The 26,761-nt window shown below is 28.7% G+C and overlaps 1 protein-coding gene and 1 long non-coding RNA gene across 2 annotated transcripts; both read left to right on the plus strand.

Annotated features, from left to right (window-relative positions):
• Positions 1 to 3,329: 3,329 nt before the first annotated feature.
• On the plus strand, positions 3,330 to 9,389 carry LOC111641168. Its single transcript, XR_002759364.1, has 4 exons — positions 3,330 to 3,486; positions 5,772 to 5,849; positions 5,936 to 6,011; positions 6,982 to 9,389. It is a non-coding gene; the product is annotated as an uncharacterized LOC111641168 (long non-coding RNA).
• Positions 9,390 to 17,918: 8,529 nt separating this feature from the next.
• LOC111641158 (chorion peroxidase-like) lies at positions 17,919 to 26,514 on the plus strand. The gene is made up of 13 exons (XM_023387284.1): positions 17,919 to 18,047; positions 18,412 to 18,611; positions 19,543 to 19,675; positions 19,752 to 19,975; positions 20,042 to 20,215; positions 20,298 to 20,453; positions 20,564 to 20,668; positions 20,730 to 20,843; positions 20,911 to 21,046; positions 22,534 to 23,094; positions 24,691 to 24,860; positions 25,011 to 25,113; positions 26,003 to 26,514. The coding sequence occupies exons 1-13, from the start codon at positions 18,040 to 18,042 to the stop codon at positions 26,061 to 26,063; spliced, it is 2,145 nt and encodes a 714-aa protein (XP_023243052.1). The 5' UTR covers positions 17,919 to 18,039; the 3' UTR covers positions 26,064 to 26,514.
• The last annotated feature ends 247 nt before the right edge of the window (positions 26,515 to 26,761 follow it).

Consider the following 26,761-nt stretch of genomic DNA (forward strand, 5'->3'; position numbering starts at 1 on the left):
AAATAAAAGTGAACTTTATTATTAGGCTTAATCCAAATTATTCCAAAGTGATTCAGCTAAAGTTGGAGTATTAAAATACAAGAATTGAGAACTATTTGATTACAAGAAATTTTTGTTTCAAAGAACTTGTACTAGGCATTAGAATACCTCTCAGATGGGATTATTGAGCTCACAAAACACTGACCAAACCAATTTGAGTACCAAGAACTAGTGTCTTTCCCCTACTGTTAGAAATTCTAGTCACATACAGTAAAGCAGAGACCAAGTTATTGACTTCTCCAGGAATTTTAGTATTTTAATTAATCATTTACTTTAACCTCTAATTATCAACATATCAATCAACTTGTTTTCAAATACTCTGTACTAGTTAGTTACAGATTACTTTGTACAAGGTGTATTGCCATCTGCATTACCTTATTCTCACTATTTTCATAGATTATATCTATTGTTTGTTCTCTACAACTCCATTCTCAGAAACTCATTCAAATCCTGAATGTTCTTGATTGTTAAAATTATTCATTTCTGTTTGTGATTAATTGCAACAAAGATTAGTATTAACAAAGACCTTAACAACGACCTGATGACAAGGTTTGAAATCATTCTCAAAATACACTTTATGCTCTGGATGACTATTATGTATAGAGAGTATGCTCTTAATTTTTCACTTCATCTAGATTAAATTACATTTTTTGTACCCAAAACATCTGTTTCCACATTGAATAGGTTGACTTATAGTAAAATTTAACATAGAAGAAATTGAGTGAAGTGACTTTTTTTATTTAGGCAAGGTTCCATTTCAGGTTTTATTGCAATGATAAATTGATTCAACTTAGTAAATTATGACAGACCATTAAAGGAATTCCTTTTTTCAATTAATGTTAAATACTACTACATAAATAAAATTAATTTGAATCACAGGTTATCATCACCATTTGATAAATGTTGTAGAGATCATTTGATTGGCTACATGCTTGTAAACAGTCTAAAATAAAAATAAACTTTTGTATTTTAAGGCAATCATTCAAAAATTTCTATATTTAAATAATAATATTTCAGATACTAAAAGAACTCTTTCAATTACTGTCTACTTGAAGAAAAATTATGAAATATAAACACTGTTGTTGAGATTATGGGATGATCTCAAATTTGTATTATGACCACTTACAATTGAGACCTTGTGGACAATTATTACATTTAGAAAGATGTTTTATTCAATAACATACTTCATGTGTTTGCTTAATCTAAATTTTGTTCTTAATGTTTTTATTGTTTTTGTGTAATGGCTTTAATCAATACAGTATTCTTCTGACAGCATGATTTTATAATTTTCTACTTATCTTCTCAATATGAAAAATTCCTTTAAATATTATCTACATATAGATGTTTCTCTAACATTATATTTGTAGCACTTACAGGTTTTTTTTAGTTTGTTCCAGCATTTAGATAGGTTTCAATATATATCGTATTTACTTGCATATAAGATGATCTTGCATATAAAACGAGGTGTGACTTTAAAGATCAAAATAAAAAAAATTAAATTTATTCATACAATTCTAATTTTATTTCATTTAATCACAAATAAAATATCAAATGCACATAAATGCACANTTTTATTGCAATGATAAATTGATTCAACTTAGTAAATTATGACAGATCATTAAAGGAATTCCTTTTTTCAATTAATGTTAAATACTACTACATAAATAAAATTAATTTGAATCACAGGTTATCATCACCATTTGATAAATGTTGTAGAGATCATTTGATTGGCTACATGCTTGTAAACAGTCTAAAATAAAAATAAACTTTTGTATTTTAAGGCAATCATTCAAAAATTTCTATATTTAAATAATAATATTTCAGATACTAAAAGAACTCTTTCAATTACTGTCTACTTGAAGAAAAATTATGAAATATAAACACTGTTGTTGAGATTATGGGATGATCTCAAATTTGTATTATGACCACTTACAATTGAGACCTTGTGGACAATTATTACATTTAGAAAGATGTTTTATTCAATAACATACTTCATGTGTTTGCTTAATCTAAATTTTGTTCTTAATGTTTTTATTGTTTTTGTGTAATGGCTTTAATCAATACAGTATTCTTCTGACAGCATGATTTTATAATTTTCTACTTATCTTCTCAATACGAAAAATTCCTTTAAATATTATCTACATATAGATGTTTCTCTAACATTATATTTGTAGCACTTATAGGTTTTTTTTAGTTTGTTCCAGCATTTAGATAGGTTTCAATATATATCGTATTTACTTGCATATAAGACGATCTTGCATATAAAACGAGGTGTGACTTTAAAGATCAAAATAAAAAAAATTAGATTTATTCATACAATTCTAATTTTATTTCGTTTAATCACAAATAAAATATCAAATGCACGTAAATGCACACATTGTTCCCTCAAAAATTACTAGCATTTTAAACTTTAAGGAAAAATCTTGTAAATTCTACATCATTTGTTGACATAAAGCTGCACAATTGGGAGCCCTTTTTTGCCAATTCTTAACAGTCAAATTCACTCTTCATCAATTAAACTTATGAGTTTCTCCAAATTCTGATTTCCAAATAATCATGTTTTTATGTCGGAATGAATTAAAACTTATATTGGGCTCCCGTGTAATTTTGGAATTCAATTCAAAAGTTTTGCTTTTGAATCTTGCTTTTCCTATTGCTATTCATCTTTAATCCTGACAATACATGAGAACAATTCAAATGACCCAGCTAAAATACTTTTGTTTTTAAACACCAGAAGGAGAGAATCCAATAAAATGCAAATACAGTACACAGTTTACAAAAATTATTGCAAAAACGAAAAGAATCCTTTGCTCATGCGTATAGGACAATCTAGGTTTTTGAAGCAGTGAAAAATGAATAAAAACCTCGTCTTACATGCAAGAAAATACGGTATTCATAATCTTTCCAAAATCTAATCAATATTTATTACAAAATACATTTGTATGTAATGAATCATAAGTGTTAAATTCCTTTTTATAATTTAAGGAATAAAATTTAATTATCAATTTCTGATATCATGGGGAATTAATTTTTGAGGGGAGAAAATGTAGTAGTAGATAATTTTGGCTAAAACTGTTACATTGTAGATTAATAGTCAGTTGCCACCATCACTCAGATATGTTAACAATACAGTTAAAAGCATATCAGATATTAGAGTTTAATATTGTGTAATATATAGGATTTTATTTTGATTTAAATCATAATTATTGAATATGATGATTTATTTCTAGTGCATTTCAAGAGTTTTATTTCTTATTTCAGAAAATATATCATTTATTGAATAAAATAATTGATAATTTTTTATTTATGGAAATTTGTCTATTTTAATAGGTTGTTGTTGGAATATTTTCAATTAATGAAGTATACAAATTTTCTGTAAAAAGTTATGTTGCATTTGTAATTATATTATCTTACGCTCTTGTATTCTGGATAATTCTTTCTTGCGGGGTGAGTATTTTTTCAATAATGTTTTTTTAATCTTAGAAATTGATTTTTAGTTGTAATACAAAATAATTTCACATTTTTTTTAAATGTAATTTTATGAACATATTGATGATTAAATTTTTAAAAAAAATGAAAATAAAATAGGAGTTAAAATTAAATTTTGAAATATATTTAGTCATTTTTTTTAAATAAGTAACTTTATTATATTAAGTTAATGAATTATTATGAATATACAACTGGGTTTATTATTTTTAATTATAACGATAGATAGATCAGGAAAACTGTTTTTGTAATACACATATATAAACATCCCAAAGCCTGATATTTCAGTAATATGCTAAACAATTGTTAGACTAAATGGGCTACTTTACTGCTATTATTTTTAATAGGATTTTAAATAATTTGGTACTAAGAGATGGGCATTAGGTGCCATTTCTTATTAAATTTAATAATTATAATTAAATTAATATTTATTAAATAATTTAGAATATTCTGAAAGAAAAGAATTGGTCTGTAGTGGGACTCGAACCTGCGACCTCGTTTACTGTATGGATGCATTGCCAGTTACACTTTCAGACTGCTATAAGATCTTCCCTTCCAGACATATTTAATTTAGATATAACCATCCTCTGTCACTTATAGCACTGACTTGGGATGACTTCAGTGCCCACATTGTGTAATCATCTACTATGGCACTCAGCAACCATTGCTTAACTCTGGCATGGTGTATATATACATAAATAATAATGGTAAAGTAATCCAATTTAATCTGACAATCATTTGGCATATTACTAAACTATCAGGATTTAGTATGTTTATATATCCTAAATGTATATACACCATGCCAGCTGAGTGCTTTAGTAACTATAGGATGTGGGCACTGGAATCATCCTCAGTTGGCACCATATATAACCAAAGATGGTTATACCTACCGTGTTTCCCTGAAAATAAGACAGTGTCTTATATTAATTTTTGCTCTGAAAAGTGCGCTAGGTCTTATTTTCAGGGAATGTCTTATTTTTTCCAGGAAGAATAATTCACATTTATTATTGAACAAAAAAATTCCCAAGTCGAACTTAGACGAGAGTGACGTATATCCGGTNTCAGACTGCTATAAGATCTTCCCTTCCAGACATATTTAATTTAGATATAACCATCCTCTGTCACTTATACACTGACTTTGGATGACTTCAGTGCCCACATCGTGTAATCATCTACTATGGCACTCAGCCAACCATTGCTTAACTCTGGCATGGTGTATATATACATAAATAATAATGGTAAAGTAATCCAATTTAATCTGGCAATCGTTTTGCATATTACTAAACTATCAGGATTTAGTATGTTTATATATATCCTAAATGTATATACACCATGCCAGCTGAGTGCTTTAGTAATTATAGGATGTGGGCACTGAAATCATCCTCAGTTGGCACCATAAATAACCAAAGATGGTTATATCTAAAGTTAAAAATAGTGGTAAAGTAGCCTGATTTAATTCAGCAATTGTTTGACATATTATAATTATTATTTTTATACATGATTTAACTTGTTATTTGGACAATTTTATTGTGTTTTGGTGAATGAAGTTGGCAGTTTTTTGAAGTAATTGGTGTCTGGAAAAAATCTATACTAATATCTCAGATTCTAGCTGACAGCCAGTAATTTTTAATTATGCTGCATGTGTTGTAATTAAGTGTTTAGAGTGCTGTAGAACATTCTAAAAATCCTAAATGTTTAGTCAACTGCATTATGAAAGCTATGCCTTGTGTTTAGGCTGAAATAAATCTCAGAACAAGTGTATTAATGAACATAGTTTTGTACTAGGCTGCATGAAAGCAATGAGTATTTTCATTTTTAAATTAAGTTTGTTTTATAAATTATGTTATTTCTGTTATACATATTGTATTTGTATTCTGTTAGTGATTATGTACAATGTATAATCACTTATCATACAAAAACTTTGTGAAGTTTAATTTTCATAAAGTTCAATATATTAGTGATTATTCATAATTTCAATTGTATATATTTTAATAGATTTTCTTGTTAGAGAAGTTAATTCTATGTTTATCATACTATAGACTTTATTTAGAAAATCAAATTATTCAATTACCATTTTCATAATTAATTTGGATTGGTCATAATATTGCTTTGTAATTTATAATCTATTTGCTTTTCTTCAACAAAAGAATTTTTCTGTCTTTATTTGTTTTATTTAGGAATTAATTTATGATAAATTTGAAATAATTATTTATATGTATATATTTACATATATATTTTTTTAATAGATCACACATGAGAAACCAGTTTTAGTGTACTTATTTGTATATGGAAGTATGGCACTGCCCGTATGGGTAACTTACAAAGTAACTTTTTTTCATTATATTTAACATTTTCTTTAATCAGTTTGTGAAATATTTTATTTAATTAAATAAATCACACTATTTTACAGTTCATGGCATTTAATTGCCTATCAAAGAATTGCACATCATATGAAGCATCATTGAATTATTCAGAACTTGGTTCTGGTAAGATTTAGTTTATTAAATAATTTATTATAATTTTTTAAAATACATGTAAAGATGTTAATTCTTAAATTTTTAATTATTAATAATCCAATGCACCAACATCAATTCAAATTGTACAATCTATTTAGTTAGTGAATTAATGGTAAAATAGTTTTATAGATGATTGATTCAAAGCATTTATGTTGATTTTTAAACTGAGACTTCAGTCCTCCATTTGAGCATAAAAGAAGAGTAAATTATAATTTTTATTTTTTAAAATCTTTTAAATAGATATGAAGTTGTAAGACTGTGTTAATTGTCAGATTAAATTATCATCTATTAGCTTTAAAAACAAATGATCCAATATGAATTTACATTCTTATAATTTAGAGATAAAACAAAAACTGAGAAAAAGTTAAATTTCATATATTTGGCATCTTAGCAGGAACCAGAGCTTACTACCTGTCTTAGACACTGTTCATTGAGTTTTAACAATGTAAAGAAAAGCTTCCATGCAGTATGCAATAGATAACAAAAAATTACATTTCATCTGCTGAAAAGCTAATGTTTGAACTTTAAAAAGAATAGTATTGTGAAAATGTTAACATCATACACTGTTTCATCAGTGAATTAAAATGTTTTTATATACAAATTATTGTTACATAAACTTTAATTGGACATTATTCTACAATATGTAGACTGTAGCATGAACTAAAGATTGGAAAAAAAGTTAAAATTAAAATTTATTTATTTTAATCAATAGGAAAATTTTGATTGTCAGTGAACTGTTTTGCTAATGTATTGAAAATTGAAATAGCTGTACTTTGTTCTGCTATGATGTAATATTATTCAAGTGATAAATTTATTTTGAATAAATATATATTAAATTTTTAATAATTTTCAGAATTACTTTTTTTAATTCTTAATGTTTTTGTTTTAAAATTATTCTTAGTGTCAGTTAAAATATATTTATTATCCTATAATCTTCCAGGCATTATTTCTATTCTATCAAGATTTTATGTCTTAGTTAAATTGCTAGATGTCTTCAGAAATTTTGGTTGTGGATTATCAGACAGAGGTAAGAAAAAGAATTTTTTTGAAAGTTTATATTTTCATTTCAAATATATCTCGGTAAAACTTATGTAATTTATGTAACCTACTCATATAATACAAGGAACTATTGTTAAAGCAAATTTTGTGTTAACTATAAAATGAGACAAAATTAGACTTTATTTTAGCATTAAAATATAGTGTGTTCATCTGCCTTAAAACAATCCATACTTACAATGTTCTAAACTGCTATTTCCTCAGACATCTGGCCAGCCCCATAAAGGTATCAGCCTGCTGACCCTGGGACCTGGGATTGAATCTAGGCAGAGCACTCAAAAATTTTTCATTTTTAGTCTCATCAGTAATTGCACATACCAATAAAACTGTGTGACAGTTATTTTTAAATGTAATATTGTTGTTAGGGTTTGGCAAATCTATTTTTGAGATTTAAGAAGTCAAGTCTAGATTTCAATCTGTTTAAATACTATGTATTTGTTTGCTTTTATTGAACTTTGATGTTTGAATGTATCATAGAGACTAAAGAATCTAATATAATTTTAACAAGGTTCAAATTAAAATATTTTTCTTACTTTTTATTTAGGCCTATACATTGAGATTTTATACAATTAACTAATTAAAATTCATATCCTGTTTTGCATATGCATATCCTCTTTAATTTAATCACTAAATTATTATTGTCGGTGACAATACAGTTTAATAAAACAACTTATTACTGAATTACTGGAAAGTATAATACACCTCAATAACCTTTATAGACCAGTAACAACATTACAAAGCCAGTCTAATAGGCAACTGCATTAATTCAAAGGATTCCATTAAGGTCTCCTATTCATGGAGGTATTGTTATGAAAAAACAGGCAACACTAGCATTTAGCATCTTTGCTATACCTTTGTTTATATCTTAATTATTGTTTATGGTATAGAGATATTTCTATCACTATGGTAACATGCACAGCTAAAAGTTATCTACACACATTTAAATTGTTCTGCAGTTTTAAATAATTTTTAAACTTGTTGTTCCATTCATTCCATGTTTGAATCTTACTAGTTAAAAAAAACCTGATGACAACTCTGGTTTACGGTCAAAAACGTTACTTTTCATTAAATGTTCGTTGTTACTGGTCTATAAAAGTTATTGAGGACAATGCTGTTTCGTAACTGTCTCAAATGTGTTTAAAATGAATCACTATTATCTTAAACAGAAATAAATTAATTAAATATTTAGAAAATTTACTGTATATATGCATAGATAGATTAAAAAATATATTGTTTAACATAGTTTGTTTTTTTGACTTTCTTCCTTGTTGCACTAAAAGGACAAAGGCCAGGCCCAGGGTTGGCTATGTGAGGAACAGGCTCCAACTTATGCAGGGCAGATCACACATGAAAAATTCCTAGGGAATTGATTGTCCCAGACTAGAACCTAAGTCTCCAGAGTGGTAGGATTACACCTTAACTGCCTCAGTCATTTGGCTGTCAAGCTCCTTCTGACTTTGGAATTCTTTCAGGCATCTCAAACTTTTGATTTCATTGGCATTTTCTATTTTTATCAAATCTTTAAATAAACAAATATAACATGAGTATGCATATTTTGAAACAGTGTTAGCAGACTTGTGAAAAACCATTTTTCTGAATCAGCATACAATATTTTTTTTTGATTCAGGCTATTTTCAACTTTTTTAGTACAGTACGTCTCAAATCAACTTAATAGCCTTACACAACAAAATTTTTATGTCCAGTATTGTAGATATGATGATACAACTGCAAGTTACTAACTACATTTGTATCCTTACATCTTTAATAATTCTTTGACAATCAATGACCAATGATTTCTATTTAATGCTGTTAAAATATACAAAGTTTGGATTCGGCCTTATCAAGTTTTATATCAAGTCAGAGTAAATGAAAGGACTCTACGAGTCCGAGTACTCGGACCTGAAAAACACTAACTGTTGTAAAGGGCTTTAAATGCTCTAAGTAACAATAGCTTGTAGTTAAACATGGCTAAACTTATAATTTAGGGATCAGATTCTCAAATGTTTTTTAACATAAAACATAATATCTATGATATGATATTGTAAAATTACTAGAAACTTGCCTTTATATAATATCCATTCTATATGTTTTATGAATAAAATATGATATCTTAGTATTCATGACAAAGCAAAATATCTGAAAACATAAGTGGTCATTAAGTTTTAATATAGCCAATCAGTTTGCTTCTCACATGTTTGCATTGTTTGAAAAAAGAGTAATTGATTTCTATTTTAAACCTGATTTTTATTCAACTGAACTAAATAAAGGTGATAGAAGGCCAAGTGTTTGAATTTATTACACTACATAGTGTTTAAGAATCAAAGATTTTTATTTTGTTAGAATTAAAATGTTTCATAGATGAGGTTGGAAGAATAAAGTTGATATAAAGCAACTGTAAGACCCAGATGGTGTAGAATGAAAATTATGAAATAGTCACAATTATTGAACGGTATCAACTTAGTTAAGTTTGAAAGAAAAAAAGTTAATTTCAGCTGGATTATAATATTTCTATCAATTTTTACAGCATTTTGATGTGTGTTAAAATATTTGATTTGAACTTTAACAAATACTAATCCTATATGATATTATTTTATATAAGTCAAGAATTTAGTTGTTGTAGATAATCTTATCTAATAGTTACTATGCTCTGCCTTAATATTTGATTACAACATATACATATATATTACTTATATGGTGTTATAAAAGTGTTTTATATCCTTGGGAAACTTACTACTATTATTATTATTACTTTTATGCTTGACTGGAATGTCTGGGAATGATATCCAATTGTACCTGTATTAATGCTGGAAGAGAATATGCTGCATGTAATCTACCATAATTCTGACATGAATCCTCTTTTGATTGAGAGAAACTTTGAATTCTGTTTTATTTTAGTACAGTAGTCCCGCTAGTCTGAACTAATTGGGACCAAGCCCTGTTCGAATTAACAGATTTTCAGATTATCCGAATAATTGAAATAATGCGGAAACAGTAAAACAGGTCCAGTTTATATAGATCCAACACCACCAATGACTTTTGTTTCTCTTTTTGTGTGTAAGTACAGTATAGATCTGCTGTTTTAATAGGCCATGTCAAACACTGATTTATTAATTTTGTACAGTATTAAATACAGTACTATAATAAAATACAATTTTTTTTGTTGTGGAATTTTAAATCTTTTTGTACTGTTAATACTATTTAAATTCAACTGGAAAATACAAAAAATGTATATTTTGCAAGCTAAAAAATTTCCTATTCACCAATTGAAACATGTTTGGATTAGCAGTGTTCAGACAAGCAGGACTCTATTGTAGCTGTTTCTGTTATAATGGTTTTTCTATACTATTATAACCAGTTCATATATATAAGAATATTAAATACATAGTTTTTATATTATGCGAGTTTATGGAAATAGTTTAAATTTATTGTTTGATATTTTTATAATTATATGAGAAGAATTTTAGTGCTTCTTGTAGATGATTGTATTTATGCATCATACATTTTTTGGACTTTGCATGAAAGCTTGTTTTAATTTTCTAATATCCAAATACCTGTAAGCTGGATATTCAGGCTAATAATTTAGTTGATTAAACTAACTTTCCTAACAGTAAGCAGATAGACCACCATCTTGTGATACATGATTAGATTAATAATTAACATTAAATTAACTCAAAAATAACATATTGTTTGCCCTACAATCATTGCTCGTTTGTTCTTGATGTATTAGAAATAAGATAATGCAATTCAATACTTTGGTTCCACAAAATTTAATAATTTAAAACTTCATTATAAATCAGGTTGAAGCATCTGAGTCATTTGGCTGTCAAGCTCCTTCTGACTTTGGAATTCTTTCAGGCATCTCAAACTTTTGATTTCATTGGCATTTTCTATTTTTATCAAATCTTTAAACAAATATAACATGAGTATGCATATTTTGAAACAGTGTTGCCAGACTTGTGAAAAATCATTTTTCTGAATCAGCATACAATATTTTTTTTTGATTCAGGCTATTTTCAACTTTTTTAGTACAGTACGTCTCAAATCAACTTAATAGCCTTACACAACAAAATTTTTATGTCCAGTATTGTAGATATGATGATACAACTGCAAGTTACTAACTACATTTGTATCCTTACATCTTTAATAATTCTTTGACAATCAATGACCAATGATTTTTATTTAATGCTGTNAAAATGTATAATCATTTGGAAAAGTATTTTTTTAAAATTTTAAAATAGATTGTAAATATCTTAACTTTGAAGTAATAAATGTAGATTTTTTTATTAAAAAAATATTTTCATAAATATTTGAAGAATTTGCATAATTTTTACATCAAAAACTAATCTTATCAAATTTCAATTGAACTACTTTTAACAATCACGTGCAATATCTTTTTATTTATAAAATACTGTACTAGAAAAAGTTTTGTGCATACCAAATCTCATCCAGTTGTTTTAACATGTTAATTTTTGTTGTGTCAAATAATGACAATTATTAGATAAGATAGTATATGTGACCTTGTATTCATCCGACGGGTCGGCTCGAATTTTTCAGGAGGGTTTACTCTTTACGTGACCCATCAGTGGCCGAGTACATAACACCACTAAACACTGGTAGTTGGTCGTGGTTTTGCGCCTGGCCAAGTGGAGTTTTCCGGTTTTCTTCAGTAACTCCTAAATATGGGCCAGTTTTCTATAAGTTTTCATCGGCAGATCGCCCATGTGTAGCTTGGCCTTAATCGAATAAAACCAAACATCTTTCCGCCCTATGAGCACTAAGTGTCCTTTTCCCGTTTACGTTTGGCCCGACTCGGCGCTCCCGTTGCGAGTGATGACACCCTCTCACGAAAAATTCTTGGATGTTGGCTAGATTCCAGACCCTCAAAGTGGTAATCCTGACCCATTTAGTCACGGATTACTTTGGTATCGCCCCGTTAGGACTGAATTGGATTGATGGAAGATGATAATACAACACAACACATGGATGATTTGCCAAGAGGTAGGTATTTCCCGGAAGAACTCTGTTTAGGTGTTAGATATACTCACCTGACACTCGTTCAGTGCGTCTGGTCGAATCCCCGATGGATGTAGACCCTCTGTTCTCACAAGATGGAAACCGTTTTTGTGCGTAATACTGTATACAGTACATACATACACTGTCTAGTTGGAATAAAATGGCTTTATTGCCGTATTCAGAACCAAGATATTAAGAGTTAGAAGTTAACCAATAAGCATTCATGTACTAGAAGAAAAATGAAGTGTAATTAGTTGACTTCTATTAATCTTTTGGTTGTGAATATAGCAAGTTACAATTGAAATGTACTCCTCGCCAACGGACTGGCCAGGTGGAATTTACTGGGTTTTATTTACGTTAGAAACACTCAAATAGGGGCCAGTTTTCCGTAGAAAGTCTTTCCGGTTGGTATTTCCCTTGGCAGATTGTCCACGTGTCGCGTTGCATAACCAAATAAAAACCAAACATTGAGTTTTTTCATGCCCACAATGGAGGTCTAAAAATCATATAAACGATTATAATTAAAGATATTTAGTAATCAAGATCGCTTATATCGGTAATACTGTAACTATATTTCACAATGTAAAGGAACCTAGTATAGGCTAGAGCATTTAAATTTGGATTTAAAACTGTCTTGACGATTACTGTGAGTTCAAGGTGATCAACTGATTTCAAAGAAGAAAACTGATTGATTGCATGTAAAATCTGCAAACTTTTCTCTGAACTCTAAATTAAAACGTTTTTTTCCTCGGTATTAATTTTCAGAAATTTCTGTAGGCCTATTAAAACAAAAATTCTATTATAAGTTAGTCAGTAATTCCATGATTGAATATTACAGATTTAGTATATTTATTTATCTATTAGATTTATAATGTAATCGAAACAGGATGGATCACCTCGAAAAATTCCTGGGGTTTTTCGGCCCGTTCGGATTCTATCCCAAATCACCCAGAGTAGGCTGCACCTTTTAAGTAGCTTTCCTGCATATCAATTCACCCTTATTTTATATTTATTAGAAATGTTTTAATTCTCCGTTTTGTGAACACTAGAAACAATAAAGGTAACCCCCGTATAACGCGGCACTTCTATAGCACGGATTCACTCTGACACGGTTCGAGAAATGGATAAAACCCTCCCTCGTACAACATGAAATGTAATAAATTTTTACATACTTAAGTACTAATAGTTCACGAAAATAATAATTTTCGTGAACTATTAGTACTTCAGTGTGTAAATTTTCTTTTCTCGTCTCCATAGACATGATCCTTCGCGAAAATTGTTTCAATTTTGCCATATCTCGACGCTTCTGCTTCTGTGTTGTCGGATGTTATTCCATAAGTGCTTAGCACCATATAAGGAAATTTATAAAAGATCTTTTAACTAGAAGCAAGCAATCTAAAATTACATACACTTTTTGCAAAAGGTAAAGCATGAATCTGAAAATAATGCAGAAAAATACTCAGAGGATAACGATAACTTGCCAAAAATAAAACGCTCTCGGTTAATAGTGCTTTTAGTGATGACAAAGCAAACATTGTTTAATATATATTAATATGTATCACTTAAGAAAATTTTAATAAAGATATTTATCTTAATTATGAAAATATAGTAGCATGTTTTTTAATTTTTGGAACCTAACCCTCCTTTTCGTACCTAGCTCTTTGATTCGCATAACACTGCAATATTTTGGAACGTAACTACCGTGTTATACGGGGATATAGTGAATAGAAATTTGATGAAAATAATTTACTGCTGAAAATTAAAATATCATTTTATACACATTTTCTAATTGTTATAGTATCGATAACAAGGAAAAATTATAGCTTAAATTAGAAACTTTCGAGTGAAAATTGCCTATATCGAATTTTATCTTCACCTGTACAACAATATTTACTTGATTTTATACGAATCTATTCAATATTTTTGTAATACAATAAAACCTGTCTAAGACGGAACTTTGAATAAAACGGAAACCAGATAAAATAATCGATTTCATGGATTCCTGTTTACATAGGTTTATAGTAGAGTGATTACTTTAGGATTTCTAAGCTTAAATTTCGTTAATATTATTTTAAAATAGTTTGTCAGACCCTATCTCAATCTGAAAATATAGAGATGAAAGCAAATGATGTTAGTGAAGTTTGTCGGCGGCTTATACTATTATTAATAGAAGCAGATCCTAAAGAATAAAAGATGTATCATTATACCAAAAATCCCAGGAGACGTCTCTCAATAGGACCAATTGAGAGATGAAAGATAACTGCTTAAGGAACCGGGACGATTTTAATGGAAATGACTTGACAACGAAGAAGGTTAAGACCAAAAAAAAGCTACTCTAGTGTTTATTTTTTAAATTTCTCGAGAGCTGTATTGAATTACAAGTAAATAAATAATTAAGAAAACGAATGAAACCATTTTTAAAGCTGTAATTTAATAATAATTAAAATATTTTAGTCAGTTCTGATATGATATTTAGATAATCAATTCAAGTATAACTGAAACACTGAATATAAATTTATACAGAAAAAAAAAAAAAACGTGTTAACAACTGGAACAAATTGTTTGAAACGTCTGTGATTATATCTTTAAAAGATTCTCATTTTATCAGATATTCCGGAGGATGCTTTTATAGAACATCTGAATACATGAAGTATTTTCCTCTCATTATGCATAAGATATTTTATTCTTTTATATTTATCTTAGTCTTGTATTTTCCTATAGATAATTACATCAACATTTTAATAAATTTTATATAGGGTAAGGATAGGTAATTTGGTTATACTGGTAATATGTGATGTTTCCATAAAGAATCACTAGATTAGTATTACAGATAGCAAGTTAGGATTTGTAGTACAGATTCTGTACTACAGATGGCGGGACTTTCTACCCTTTATACTTCATTATTAAATGGGGATCTAAGCATCTATTGATGCTTATTAAAATGAAAACGAAAAGGATTTGTTCTTCAATCGTGTAACAGTGCATTGGCCTTGGCACATAGATCATTTCTGTATATATTTTGATACTTAGATCGTTTAGCTTTTCTACTCTACGATAATAAAATTGTATTGAAAACTAATTTCCTATTGTAGAATTGATAAAATAAGGTAACGAAACACATGGGTGCACTGCCAAGGGCGGGAGGAATTTCTACGGGAAAATTGCCACCTATTTAGGTATTACACAAATGAAGAAAACTCTGAAAACTCCACGCGACTAGCCCGCTGTGAAGCGTGAACCCGCGATCAGTGTTCAATTTTACACTGGTATGTATTTCTTACAGCAAAAATATTGAAACAATGAGTTAGTTTATTCAAATATGGGAGGAGGAAAGTGTTAATGTGCTACTTTTCTTATCTATTGTTAGTCTAAGCGTAAAAACTATAATTATTTTGACCTTGATACTGTATTATTATTATTAAGTTATCGTTGTACGCGTTAATATTTTATAAACATCATTAGATAACTAGAAATTATAGTTTAATACGATAATTATAGATTTGCTGTTTTTATTTTGTAATTATTTCTTATCTGAACACAAACCGACGTGATCAATGGAATAAAATAGCATAATTTGACGTTTTTAGCTCCTGTACTAGGCAAATTGTATTCGTATAAGGACTTGCCGATGGAATGTATGCCTAATTCGCTTATATGTCGCAAGTCAGAAGATATAGCCACACATTTGATGAGTTTTTGGAAAAATAGCTTTGAAAAATTATGAACTACTAGAGAACTTCAAAAAAGTAAGAATCCCTAGCTAATCTGGTGCCAGTACTTTGCTCCTGTCCCTACCATTTAATAAAGGCATTTAGTACGTCAAGTATATGTGAAATGTGTCGATTTAGCAATGAAGATTATACAGAATTCATGGAAATAAACTCACGGCACATTATTCAGTCCGTTAGTTATTAACATATAGGTTACCTTGATGAAATTTAAGGAATGTGTTCGACACAAAAACCTTAGTGTTGTGTCAAAAGGAAGTTTTTCTGTTGCATAAAAAGTTCACAGCTTATTGCTCAAGATAGTGTGAATTTCTTGAATATATTATAACTTTTCCTATTCTATCAATACTTGTGATTTGATATTTCAGGACTTTCATGTGTTCCCCAAACTGAAGAAGCAATTTGATGAAGACATCTGTAAGGAAGTCAAACGGAAAACAGCGTTAATATTTTATAGAGGAAAATCAAACGTTGACTACGTTTGTAGAATGTTAATATATCGGGTTCCATCCCTCAACACTCCTATGCCTTATTGTGGGCCTGGCCGAGTCCATGAAGGTCTTGCTTTAAAAAAAAAAAAAAAAAAAAAAGCCTTCTTCAGTACCCACACCGGAAAGATTTTTTAAAAAGTATTATTAGTTTACCCAACTTTTAAATAATAAAAATTATTGTTATTTTATTCGAATTTCGTTCAAAGCAATTATTTAGGAGAGGTATCAGGTGCCTCATCTGAATACACAAATGGCCAATCCATGGCTTGTTAGCCTAAATTAATCAATAGAAAAAATACGATTTCAACACGGACAAATGATATTTTAATCTTTTCCATTAAATTACATTCTATTTTCGGTTTTTTTTTTCAGTATTTTCAATTTAGATAAATTGTTTCTTACAAAATTCTTCTGGAGTAGTAAACACTAAAAGAACACTTAAAAGGTTAATTTAAGTCAATTTAAATCTTAAATGCTGTTTTTAAGTGCTAAATTTAAGCTATTTTTTTAAACTAATAACGAGTAATTACGGATAATAGAATGCACTTCCAGACAAAATCAAGCATACCATCGATCGATTTAAAACAGTTACATTAACATAAATTACTCTCTATTATTGTTTCTAATGGTTAAATCTTTCGAAAACGATTCTTAATCTATTTTCAATGTTTTAAAGTCTCGAAAAACAAACAAAAAAAAACATCGACTAATCAAAAATTCTTTATACTGTATTTGATTTTGAGAGGGAAAATACTAAAAAGATTGTTATATATTCGTTCAAAACACGATTATTTTCTATGTTTTTAAGTAAAATATTTTTAAAAATCTTTCCTTAAACTTACAAATAACCATTTAAAATCGATATATTTCATCTGTCTGTTGTAGAATTACGTATAACGAGTTTCGCACGAAGGAACATACTTTGTCTGTCTATAATGATCTTTGATGAGTAAAAGAATTGATAGATATAAAAATCCTCCAGAGAAAAATAAAATTCTTTTTTTTTACAGAATCGAAATCGAAATTAATGATTTTTATCTAAGAAGAAATAATCAAGAAAATTCCTTACATTATAATAAATAAATTACAGAAGAAAAATTTCACTTACTGAATTAAAAACCTGTTTGCTTGTGTTATTGAAAACCCGGGTGATAACCTTGAATGAATAATAAATAAAATACAACACGTGATCTTCTATAAGTAACACGCAAACTTTTCAAAGGATGAGTTTAAAAAATCCAAAAAAAATTTCCTCAATTCGTTTCATAATAAATTCATATAACTAAATAATAATATTAATTCAAAAAAAAATTCATAAATGGGGAATTTTAATATAAAAAAGATTCGTTAGATGAGTGGGGGGTATGCGTTTAATCACCATTAAACTTATAAAATTGTTACCAACCTTGAGCTTTTTATAATAAATAACTAATTCCGTATTCATGCCTCGTGTCATCTGTGGGAAAATCACATTTGAAATAACTATGCCGAATTAAAATGATATAAATTATGGTCGAAAATGTCAGGATGCAAGGCGAAGTTGTCCAGCCGGGTTGAGAAATTGCATAATGACTGACGTAGGGAAATTATTCCCGGGCATGTACTGTACAACATCCAGAATATTTCCAAGAAATTTCGTTGCGTGATCTTCACTCGAGTATTTAAGACTTCTCCACAGTTACTATCGGTTCATTCTATTAAAGTTTAGAAATGATCAAGTAAGTAGACCTATACACACTTTCTAAATCAACTAATTAATCTTTATTCGAGATTTATTACCTAAAAATAGGGTCAAAACCTTAATGTTAACTAAAGTTTATTTCGACTTTAAATATATACAAGTTTTGGTAGGTCATACTTGTCATCTAATTTATTTTATAAGCCTTTATAAGGTATTTTGTCCGAGATCTATTAACGAAAAGTTCACGAAAAATTAATTATTTTGTGGGTCAAGATCATGATTAATTGGTAAATATGGGACAAAAAGGGTGTATCTCTTAACTTCATGAGGTAATTCGGAAACTTTCCAATCTTAAAAATGGATGCAAATTTTTATAAATTAATGTAATTTTTTTTTTTTAGATTGGTGTTTGGAAGTGTTTGCTTTCTGGTGTTATTTTGGAAGTCAGAAAGTCAGGTGTCTCCACGAAGACTACCTCCAGTCCCTAGACCAAGTGTTGACGTACCAACTATCTCTACTGATATCATTAATGATGCAGTGGATCAAGCTTCATCTATTATATCTGGAAGAAGAGAGATAGAAAGGAATTTAGTTATTCAAGGTGATTACGTGAAGTTTTCTATTTATATTCTTTAAACACGCAAGTTTTTTGTAAGGTAACTTCAATGTAGGACAATTTAACTGGAAAGTAATTGCATAAATTGGTGAAAGACGAGCTAAACAAATAGAAAGCTCGTTTATCTCGTCTCTCTATTTTTATCTCTATCCTACAAACATATATTATATAAAAAACAAATATAAAACTAAAACATTTATGGATAATTAACAATTATAAATGTTAGAGAAAACTTTACAGTTATAAAGTGGAAAAATATATTTTATTTTAGATTTAATTAGAGCAATACAACAATAAAAAAGAAACAAACTTACAAAGCATTTAAAATGTTTTCTCTGATGATAAAGTTATTATCTGAATTACAGTATTGAATATATGAATGAATTTCAAATTATCATCTATATTTTTATTTAAAAAAATAGATAAAATATAGCTAAAAATTTAAAAACTTGTTATAACAATTTATAATGATTTTATGTTTATTTTTATTAAGATAAGTGAAAATAAAATCTTACAATATTCAAATAGTACTGTTATAATTTGAGGATTATGTTACACAAAACAGCTCTAATTTTTTCAATTGTTAAAACATTATAATTTATCCTGTTTTTTTCCTTTTCTTTTATTAAATCTGCTCATTCTTTCCTGAGAAAAATCAGATATCAAACCTTCCTTTGGTATTTAAAGGAAATACATGTATATCCTGTGACAATAAATGCGATTTTTTAAAGAAAATAATCGTTATATATTCTCCCTAATTTTATTAATTTTAAATTTTATTCTATATTTTATTCACCTGTAAAAAGATTCTCATTTATCCAAATTTAAAAGAGAAAAAAATTATTTTATGATATTTTTAAAAATTAAAAAGAAAAAAAATACTATATATTATAATTAACACGATTTTTTACTATAGGTAGAACACTTTCTGCCCGTCTGCATCCTGCTGAGAGCAGACATCAACTCTTCTTGATGACTTTTCCAAGAGCCATAACTCTCGAAGAAATCAGAGAGCAATTTGAAGAAATTACAAAAGTTCTAGCAGATCGGTAAATATATAATTTATAAATACAATAATAATATCTTTTTATCTACAATTGCTATAGGGTTTTTTTTCTCATTCAGATTCAATTTATCTCCGGACGAAATCATATTTGGCCTATCACAATTAGATCTGAGCCAAACTACTGCAAGGCCATTGGTACAACGATGCTTTAATCAATTCCAACCGCGATGTGAAAGTAGTAGATTTAGAACTTTCGATGGAAGCTGTAACAACTTAAGAAATCCTTCTTGGGGGATGAGTTTCACTTGTTTTAGAAGAATTTTACCACCACAATATGCTGACGGTTAGTGAAGATTATTACTTGTCCATACTAGATTTTTGTTCTAGTAAATCTATTTCTAAATTCCAGGTATATCTCTACCTCGTGTTTCTCAAAGTGGAAAACAGTTACCACCTCCTAGGGATATATCTCTAGCTATTCATCGCTACAGAGATCGTTCTGCTGAAGGATACACTATGATGCTCATGTCTTTTGGGCAATTTATCGATCATGATATTACATTAACACCCATCAGTAGAACTGGTTAGTTTTTTTATTTTAATTTGTTAAATCTCTGTATATTGAATATAAAAATATATTATAAAATCTTTATTTCTTTTTCCAGTTGATAATGGAATGATTCAATGTTGTCCATTGCAAAACAGTACTCACCCTCAATGTCTTCCTATCGTAACTAGAAGAGACGATCCATTCTATTCGAAATTTAATCAAAATTGCATTAATTTCGTCAGATCCGCTATGTGTCCTAATTGTGTACTTGGTAAGTTTCGTGTTAATAAAAGATTCTTAAAGAATATCGCCAATGTAGACTAATAACGCGATGCTCTAAGCTGTAATCGTTTAGTTTAAATATATTTCTTTATATTTCAGGACCTCGACAACAGACAAATGAAGTATCTTCCTTTATAGATGGTAGCCATATATATGGAACTAATTTGAATACTAGTAGAGAGCTACGAACTAACAGTGGTGATGGTAAGTCAGATCACTAACCTTATTATTGAGTGTATCTAGTATTAAAATACACTTTAATTAGGTAAACTGAGAACGGTGATGAATAGACAACATGGTGAACTTCTACCACCCAGTGCCACTCCCGATTCAGATCAGTGCAGTATACCCGAAGATAATATGCTGTGTTTTAGATCAGGTATACGTAATACCATTATGATTCGAATGGATTTATTAGATTTAGTAATGATTAAAGTGTATTTTAGGTGATCCAAGAGTGAATCAACAACCAGGATTAACCACTTTACATACAATTATGGCTAGAGAGCATAACAGAATTGCTGAAGGATTAAAAAGTATAAATCCTCGATGGTCTGGAGAAAGAATTTATCAGGAAGCAAGGTATATATATACTTTAAAACAATTTTAGATATTAATGAATGTAGGAAAAGGAAGAAGGAAAATTTCAGGAAAATAATGCATTGTGGTAAGAAATTTTATTATAAAAATTTATAGTTTTTCCTCCCCTCTCAAAGCTTGAAAAAAAACAATTAAAATTCCAAAAAACAAAATTTAAAATAGATTTTTATTTGACTTGTTTGTTTGCATACAACAATCTGTCGAGGGGGATGTTTTTCTAGAGGACTTTTATGGAAAATTGGCACCTATTTAGGTGTTACAAACGTGAAAAAAATATCTGGAAAACTCCACGTGGCCAGTCCGTTTTCGAGACTCGAATCCATCTATGTTAAGCGGTTTTTATCCGCTCGGCCACTCAGTTGAGTGTTATAGCTTCATGGGGCCCAAGCAAATTTGAATTATGGTACCCCAAGTACAATATTGGCTTCAAAAATTTTTCTTCGGGAGAATTTTTTAGGGAAATATTTTCTTATAAAAGAGTGTGGGACCCCTTTTGCCTATAGGATAACGCGCCACTGCAGCCACTGGTATGCCATATTTTTATTTGAATTTTCTATAAAAGGCTATGAGAATTAGGGTAATGTCTATTCAAAATACGATTTATTATTATTTTTAAATTAAAAAAATATATATATTTAAGTGATAAACACTATATATATATTTAAAAACTTCCTTATGTAAGAATATTTTCTAATGGGATATTTATAAAATATAAATGGAAAATAATGATAGATTCATACAACATTTATCATCGAAAATAAATATTTGTAAATGTTTTTACGATTTAGGAAAATTTTTAAAATAAACACGTTAAAAAATTTAATGATTTGAGTTCCTGGTGTAATTTTTTATGCTCTTATTTAAGAAATAACTTATTCAATGATAATTCACGGTAGATACGATATGCATTTATCTTTCATCTACAGTCGACCCCCCTATAACACTGTTGATAATTCCGTTTTATATGAATTCCATGTTGTATGAGTCACTTAGATTTTACAAACACGTGTGCCGTTCAAAGCCCAGCACACGTATTTGTAAAATCTAAGTGACTCGTATAACATGGAATTCATATAAAACGGAATTATCAACAGTGTTATAGGGGGGTCGACTGTATAATTCTCATCGATACAGTAAATAATACTAAATTTATTTAATTCTGAATTAAATACGTAGTATAAAATTGATAATTACAGTCTAAATTCTAATATACATGTATATTAATAAATAATCTCTGTGTTATCTGTGTTAAAAAGTAATTTGAAAGGAGTGCGGGTTATATGTGTATTCAGTAAACATATTGTACATGCAGGATCTCATTTAAAGCAGCTTTTATTTTATTTTTTTAAAAACTAAATCAGTTAACTGACTTTTTGGTATGTTTTACGACAGTTTTATTAGTATTTTATAAGAGAAAAGAAGTTAAAAAGACCTCATAAATGAATAACATCATTACTTTTTAATTTCAGGAAAATTGTTGGAGCCAAGTTGCAAATGGTCACATGGAACGAATATCTTCCCGCTGTTTTAGGTTCCGAATATTCAAATTTTTATAATATACCGATAACCGAGGATGGTTACACCATGTACGATCCAAGCATCAATCCAAGTTTACTACACGAATTCTCCACGGCCGCTTATAGATTTGGCCATAGCCTCATCGATACGATATTCGAAACCATTGCATCTTCAGGAAGAAAATCTTCTATTGATTTAAGAGATAATTTCTTCTTTCCTTTCGATTTATACTCCGGTTTAATAGATCCTTTGATGAGAGGAATACCAAGTCAACCAGCTCAGAAATTTGATCCGTTTATGGTACCCGATGTAACTAATTTTCTTTATAGAAGAAGAGGTAATAACACAGGCTTGGATTTAGCATCTCTCAACGTGTTAAGAGGAAGAGAACACGGTATACCGAGTTATACAGCATATCTCAGACACGCTTTCGGTGTAAGAGTGAGAAACTTCAACGATTTGAGGGTTGTTATGTCATCCAACGCTATTAAAGGATTCCAGAATGCATACGAGTAAGTAATTTAATGCTAATTTTATGTAAAAAATTCTTAGTAAAGTATTTTAGTTACTACTAAAAGAATAACGTGGATTTTAATGCTCTCTTCCCCTTTTTAACTACATCCCTGGCTCCATATTAAACGTGGCAGGTATAATGTGAGGCACACATTTACGCCAAAATACTATAAGGAAATATTCGAGACTCGTAAAAATTGTTCTAGATTTTTTTAAATATTTAGTTCTAGAGTGAGGAATTATTACTATTTACAGATTTAATTTTTTTTTCGTATTGTCATATGACAAATAGAACATTTGACAATGCTAATATTTCAAACGGAGATTTCATATGTTCCACATAAGTTACGTCAGAAGTGACGATCGATGAAGTGTAACTAGAATATTACACCGAAAGAAGGTCGTCGCCATTTTTATTTAAGATACGTAAAATATTAACGCATCAAAGTTAATTTTAGCAATTATTACGTTATAATTTCTCCATTTAAACAAGAGAAATCGAACAGGAAAAGTTACAAAAATAATAATAAATGTTTTCGCTAGATGGCAGTCTTTGTAAAATTAAACCTAGTGTATAATGAATATTATTAATTGTTCGACTTTCGAAACTAAATTTAAGAATTAAAATGATTGAAATTTACAAGTTTGTAACCGACATAAAAGAAAGCCTTCGTGTTCGACTCTCGAGTTAAATGTCCCCATTGACAAGTGGCGCGTTATAGCTTCGTGGGGCCTGGACAAATTTGAAATAGGGGGCCCCATAACAGCAGTTGAATTCAGACATTTTTCTTCGGTATCCTCGTCTATTATTAATCTCATTCATTCATTTAAAGACGTTCAAATATCTCATTAAATTAGCATACAACCACATACAAGTCGACCCTCCTAAAACACTGTTGATTATTCCGTTTTATATGAATTCCATGTTGTACGAGTCACTTAGATTTTACAAATACGTGAGCCGTTCACAGCCCGGCACACGTATTTGTAAAATCTAAGTGACTCGTATAACATGGAATTCATATAAAACGGAATAATCAACAGTGTTATAGGGGGGTCGACTTGTACTAATTTTATTTATGAATTTACGTAAACGTGAATAAACAATGGTATATTCAAATATGCTCATAAGTATACAATGCTAATTGTTATTAAAATTATATACTTATGCATATAATTACTGTTTAGCAGAAAATTTACTTTTGTGAAATTTTACGTGTGAAGAGACGTAAAATTAATTATATAATTATTATTTTATGAATCCTTTTGATTTAGTGTTTATCAAATTTCCCCCCTTAATAATTGTATGCAATTTAAATTGCCAAAATTTAAAAAGAATAGAGGTCAAAGGTCATATTTGACACACCTTATAAATGATTTAGACCTACTTTTCTTATATTTGGAATATACAAAATATTTATAACCCCCACCCACCTACGACTTACTCAAAATTTGGTTCTCCCATAAAAATCTTTGGGCACGTCCTGCAGAAGTAAAATTAAGCGCCCAACGTTGGGTTTGCTTAAGTGTTTACTGAAAGTTTGGTATTTAAATATTATATAGGGCCTATATATATATTATTTTTTTCTATTTAGATCTGTCGATGATATAGATTTATTTTCTGGAGGAACAGCTGAAACACCCGTCGATGGTGGAGTAATAGGACCGACATTTGCGACCATAATAGGTCTCCAGTTTAACAAATTAAAATTCGGCGATAGATACTTTTTCACACACGGTGGACAAACCGGTTCTTTTACACGTCGTAAGAAAAATTTTTTTAAATATATAAGACTACAATCTATAAATATAGGTTTATATTTCTTGTAACTTATAATCATCTATAACATCATTAACTGCTATAGATGATTATAATGATTATATACGTGATTATAATGTATATATAATGTTATAGAACAATTACAAGAAATCCGCAAAACGACTCTAGCAAAAATTATATGCAGTAACACCCAAGTTGATGACATACAAGAAAATGTCTTCCTTTTCCCTTCATTCAGGTGAGATTAAAACACAAAAATATAAATAAATAAGTGGAAAATACAAGTTTTTCTTTTAAACTTTAACGAATTTTATATATTAATATTCATAACTAAATTCTATTTTTATCATTTATCGGCGTATAATGCGCATCCCCATTAAAAGGCATTAAAAAAATTATATATATATACCCAATCGACCCCCCTATAACACTGTTGATAATTCTGTTTTATATGAATTCCATGTTGTACGAATCACTTATATTTTACAAATACATGAGCCGTTCATGTATTTGTAAAATATAAGTGACTCGTACAACATGGAATTCATATAAAACGGAATTATCAACAGTGTTATAGGGGGGTCGACTGTATATATTGACGGGCATACAGTATTTTATGGAAGAAAAGTGCATTTTATACTCCGATAAATACAGTAGTATTAAAGTATTAAACACTAAGAGTTAACCTATTTGCTTCCTCATTCTGTAAACTATACAAATTGTTTAAACATTAAACTATGTATAAAAAAAAATTAACTACTTTAATGGTTTTTAAGTACTTCTATCCGTCGAATAATTGTTTAAAATACAGTTTTCCTTTGTAAATATTGTTCGAGCGTAGTGATTTTGTATCATTAAGTATATTATAGTGTTATTAATCTATCGATAATATATTGTTCCGGTAATTTAAACCGGAAAATTAGCTTGTTCCTGTATATTATCTGTATAAAATATTCAAGAAGAAATGCTTTCAAAAGTAGCTTTTAACTCCTTCATTAAGATAAGATAAACTTTCAAGTAACGTTATAAACCATGTGCTACTGTAATTATGTTCGTTATTATTATTTTTTTTAAATAATTACCTTTCCAATGCCATTTACTACAAATATATATATTTTTCCTTATAGTAACCCTGTGTTGCCCTGTCGAAATTTACCAGAAATTGATCTAGAAGCATGGAAAGATTAATCGGAATATCCATAATGTTCCAGTTTCAAAGTATGGTAATTAACCAGAAACATTAAAGAAAACTTTAATAATAAAGTTTATATGAATAAAAATCGGAAAAAAAGAAGGGAAGGATCATAATTTGCACAAAATTCTGTACATTTTTTATTATTCGAGCGTGAAAATTGAGCAATTGAGTGAAGATGATCTAATAATTTCTTTTTTCCCCTTCTGTTTTTTTTAAGTGTGTGTGTGATACAAAAAAAATTCTACTTAATTTTAATTAGTTTATGTATAAATTTGAGGGTTTTTTATGCAAAAACCCAACGAAATATAAACATCTTCCTGATACAACATGATATCAACAAAACTTTACAGAATTAAATAAATTATAAAGCGTGAAAAACTTGTTATCTCTTGTCCATAAAACAGAACAAATTTACAATAAAATTAAACAATTTTTTAACAATTATTATTATTATTATGAAGCGAATCACTCAATCTATTAATTATACCATTAAAAATTCTTCGATAAATATAATTAAATGTTCATAAAATAACGCTTTTTCTTGAGAAGAAATCTTCTAATAAATCAATTATAATTGTAAGACTTAAAAAATACAATTTATTTATATAAAAATATTTAAAAAATGGTGTTTTTAAATGAAATTTTTCCTCTATAAATTCTTCTTTTTTTCTCTAGTTATAACACGTAATAT

Source organism: Centruroides sculpturatus, unplaced genomic scaffold (assembly GCF_000671375.1).
Source record: "Centruroides sculpturatus isolate CEXI.00-Female unplaced genomic scaffold, Cexi_2.0 scaffold1495, whole genome shotgun sequence".
NCBI classification, from domain to species: domain Eukaryota; kingdom Metazoa; phylum Arthropoda; class Arachnida; order Scorpiones; family Buthidae; genus Centruroides; species Centruroides sculpturatus.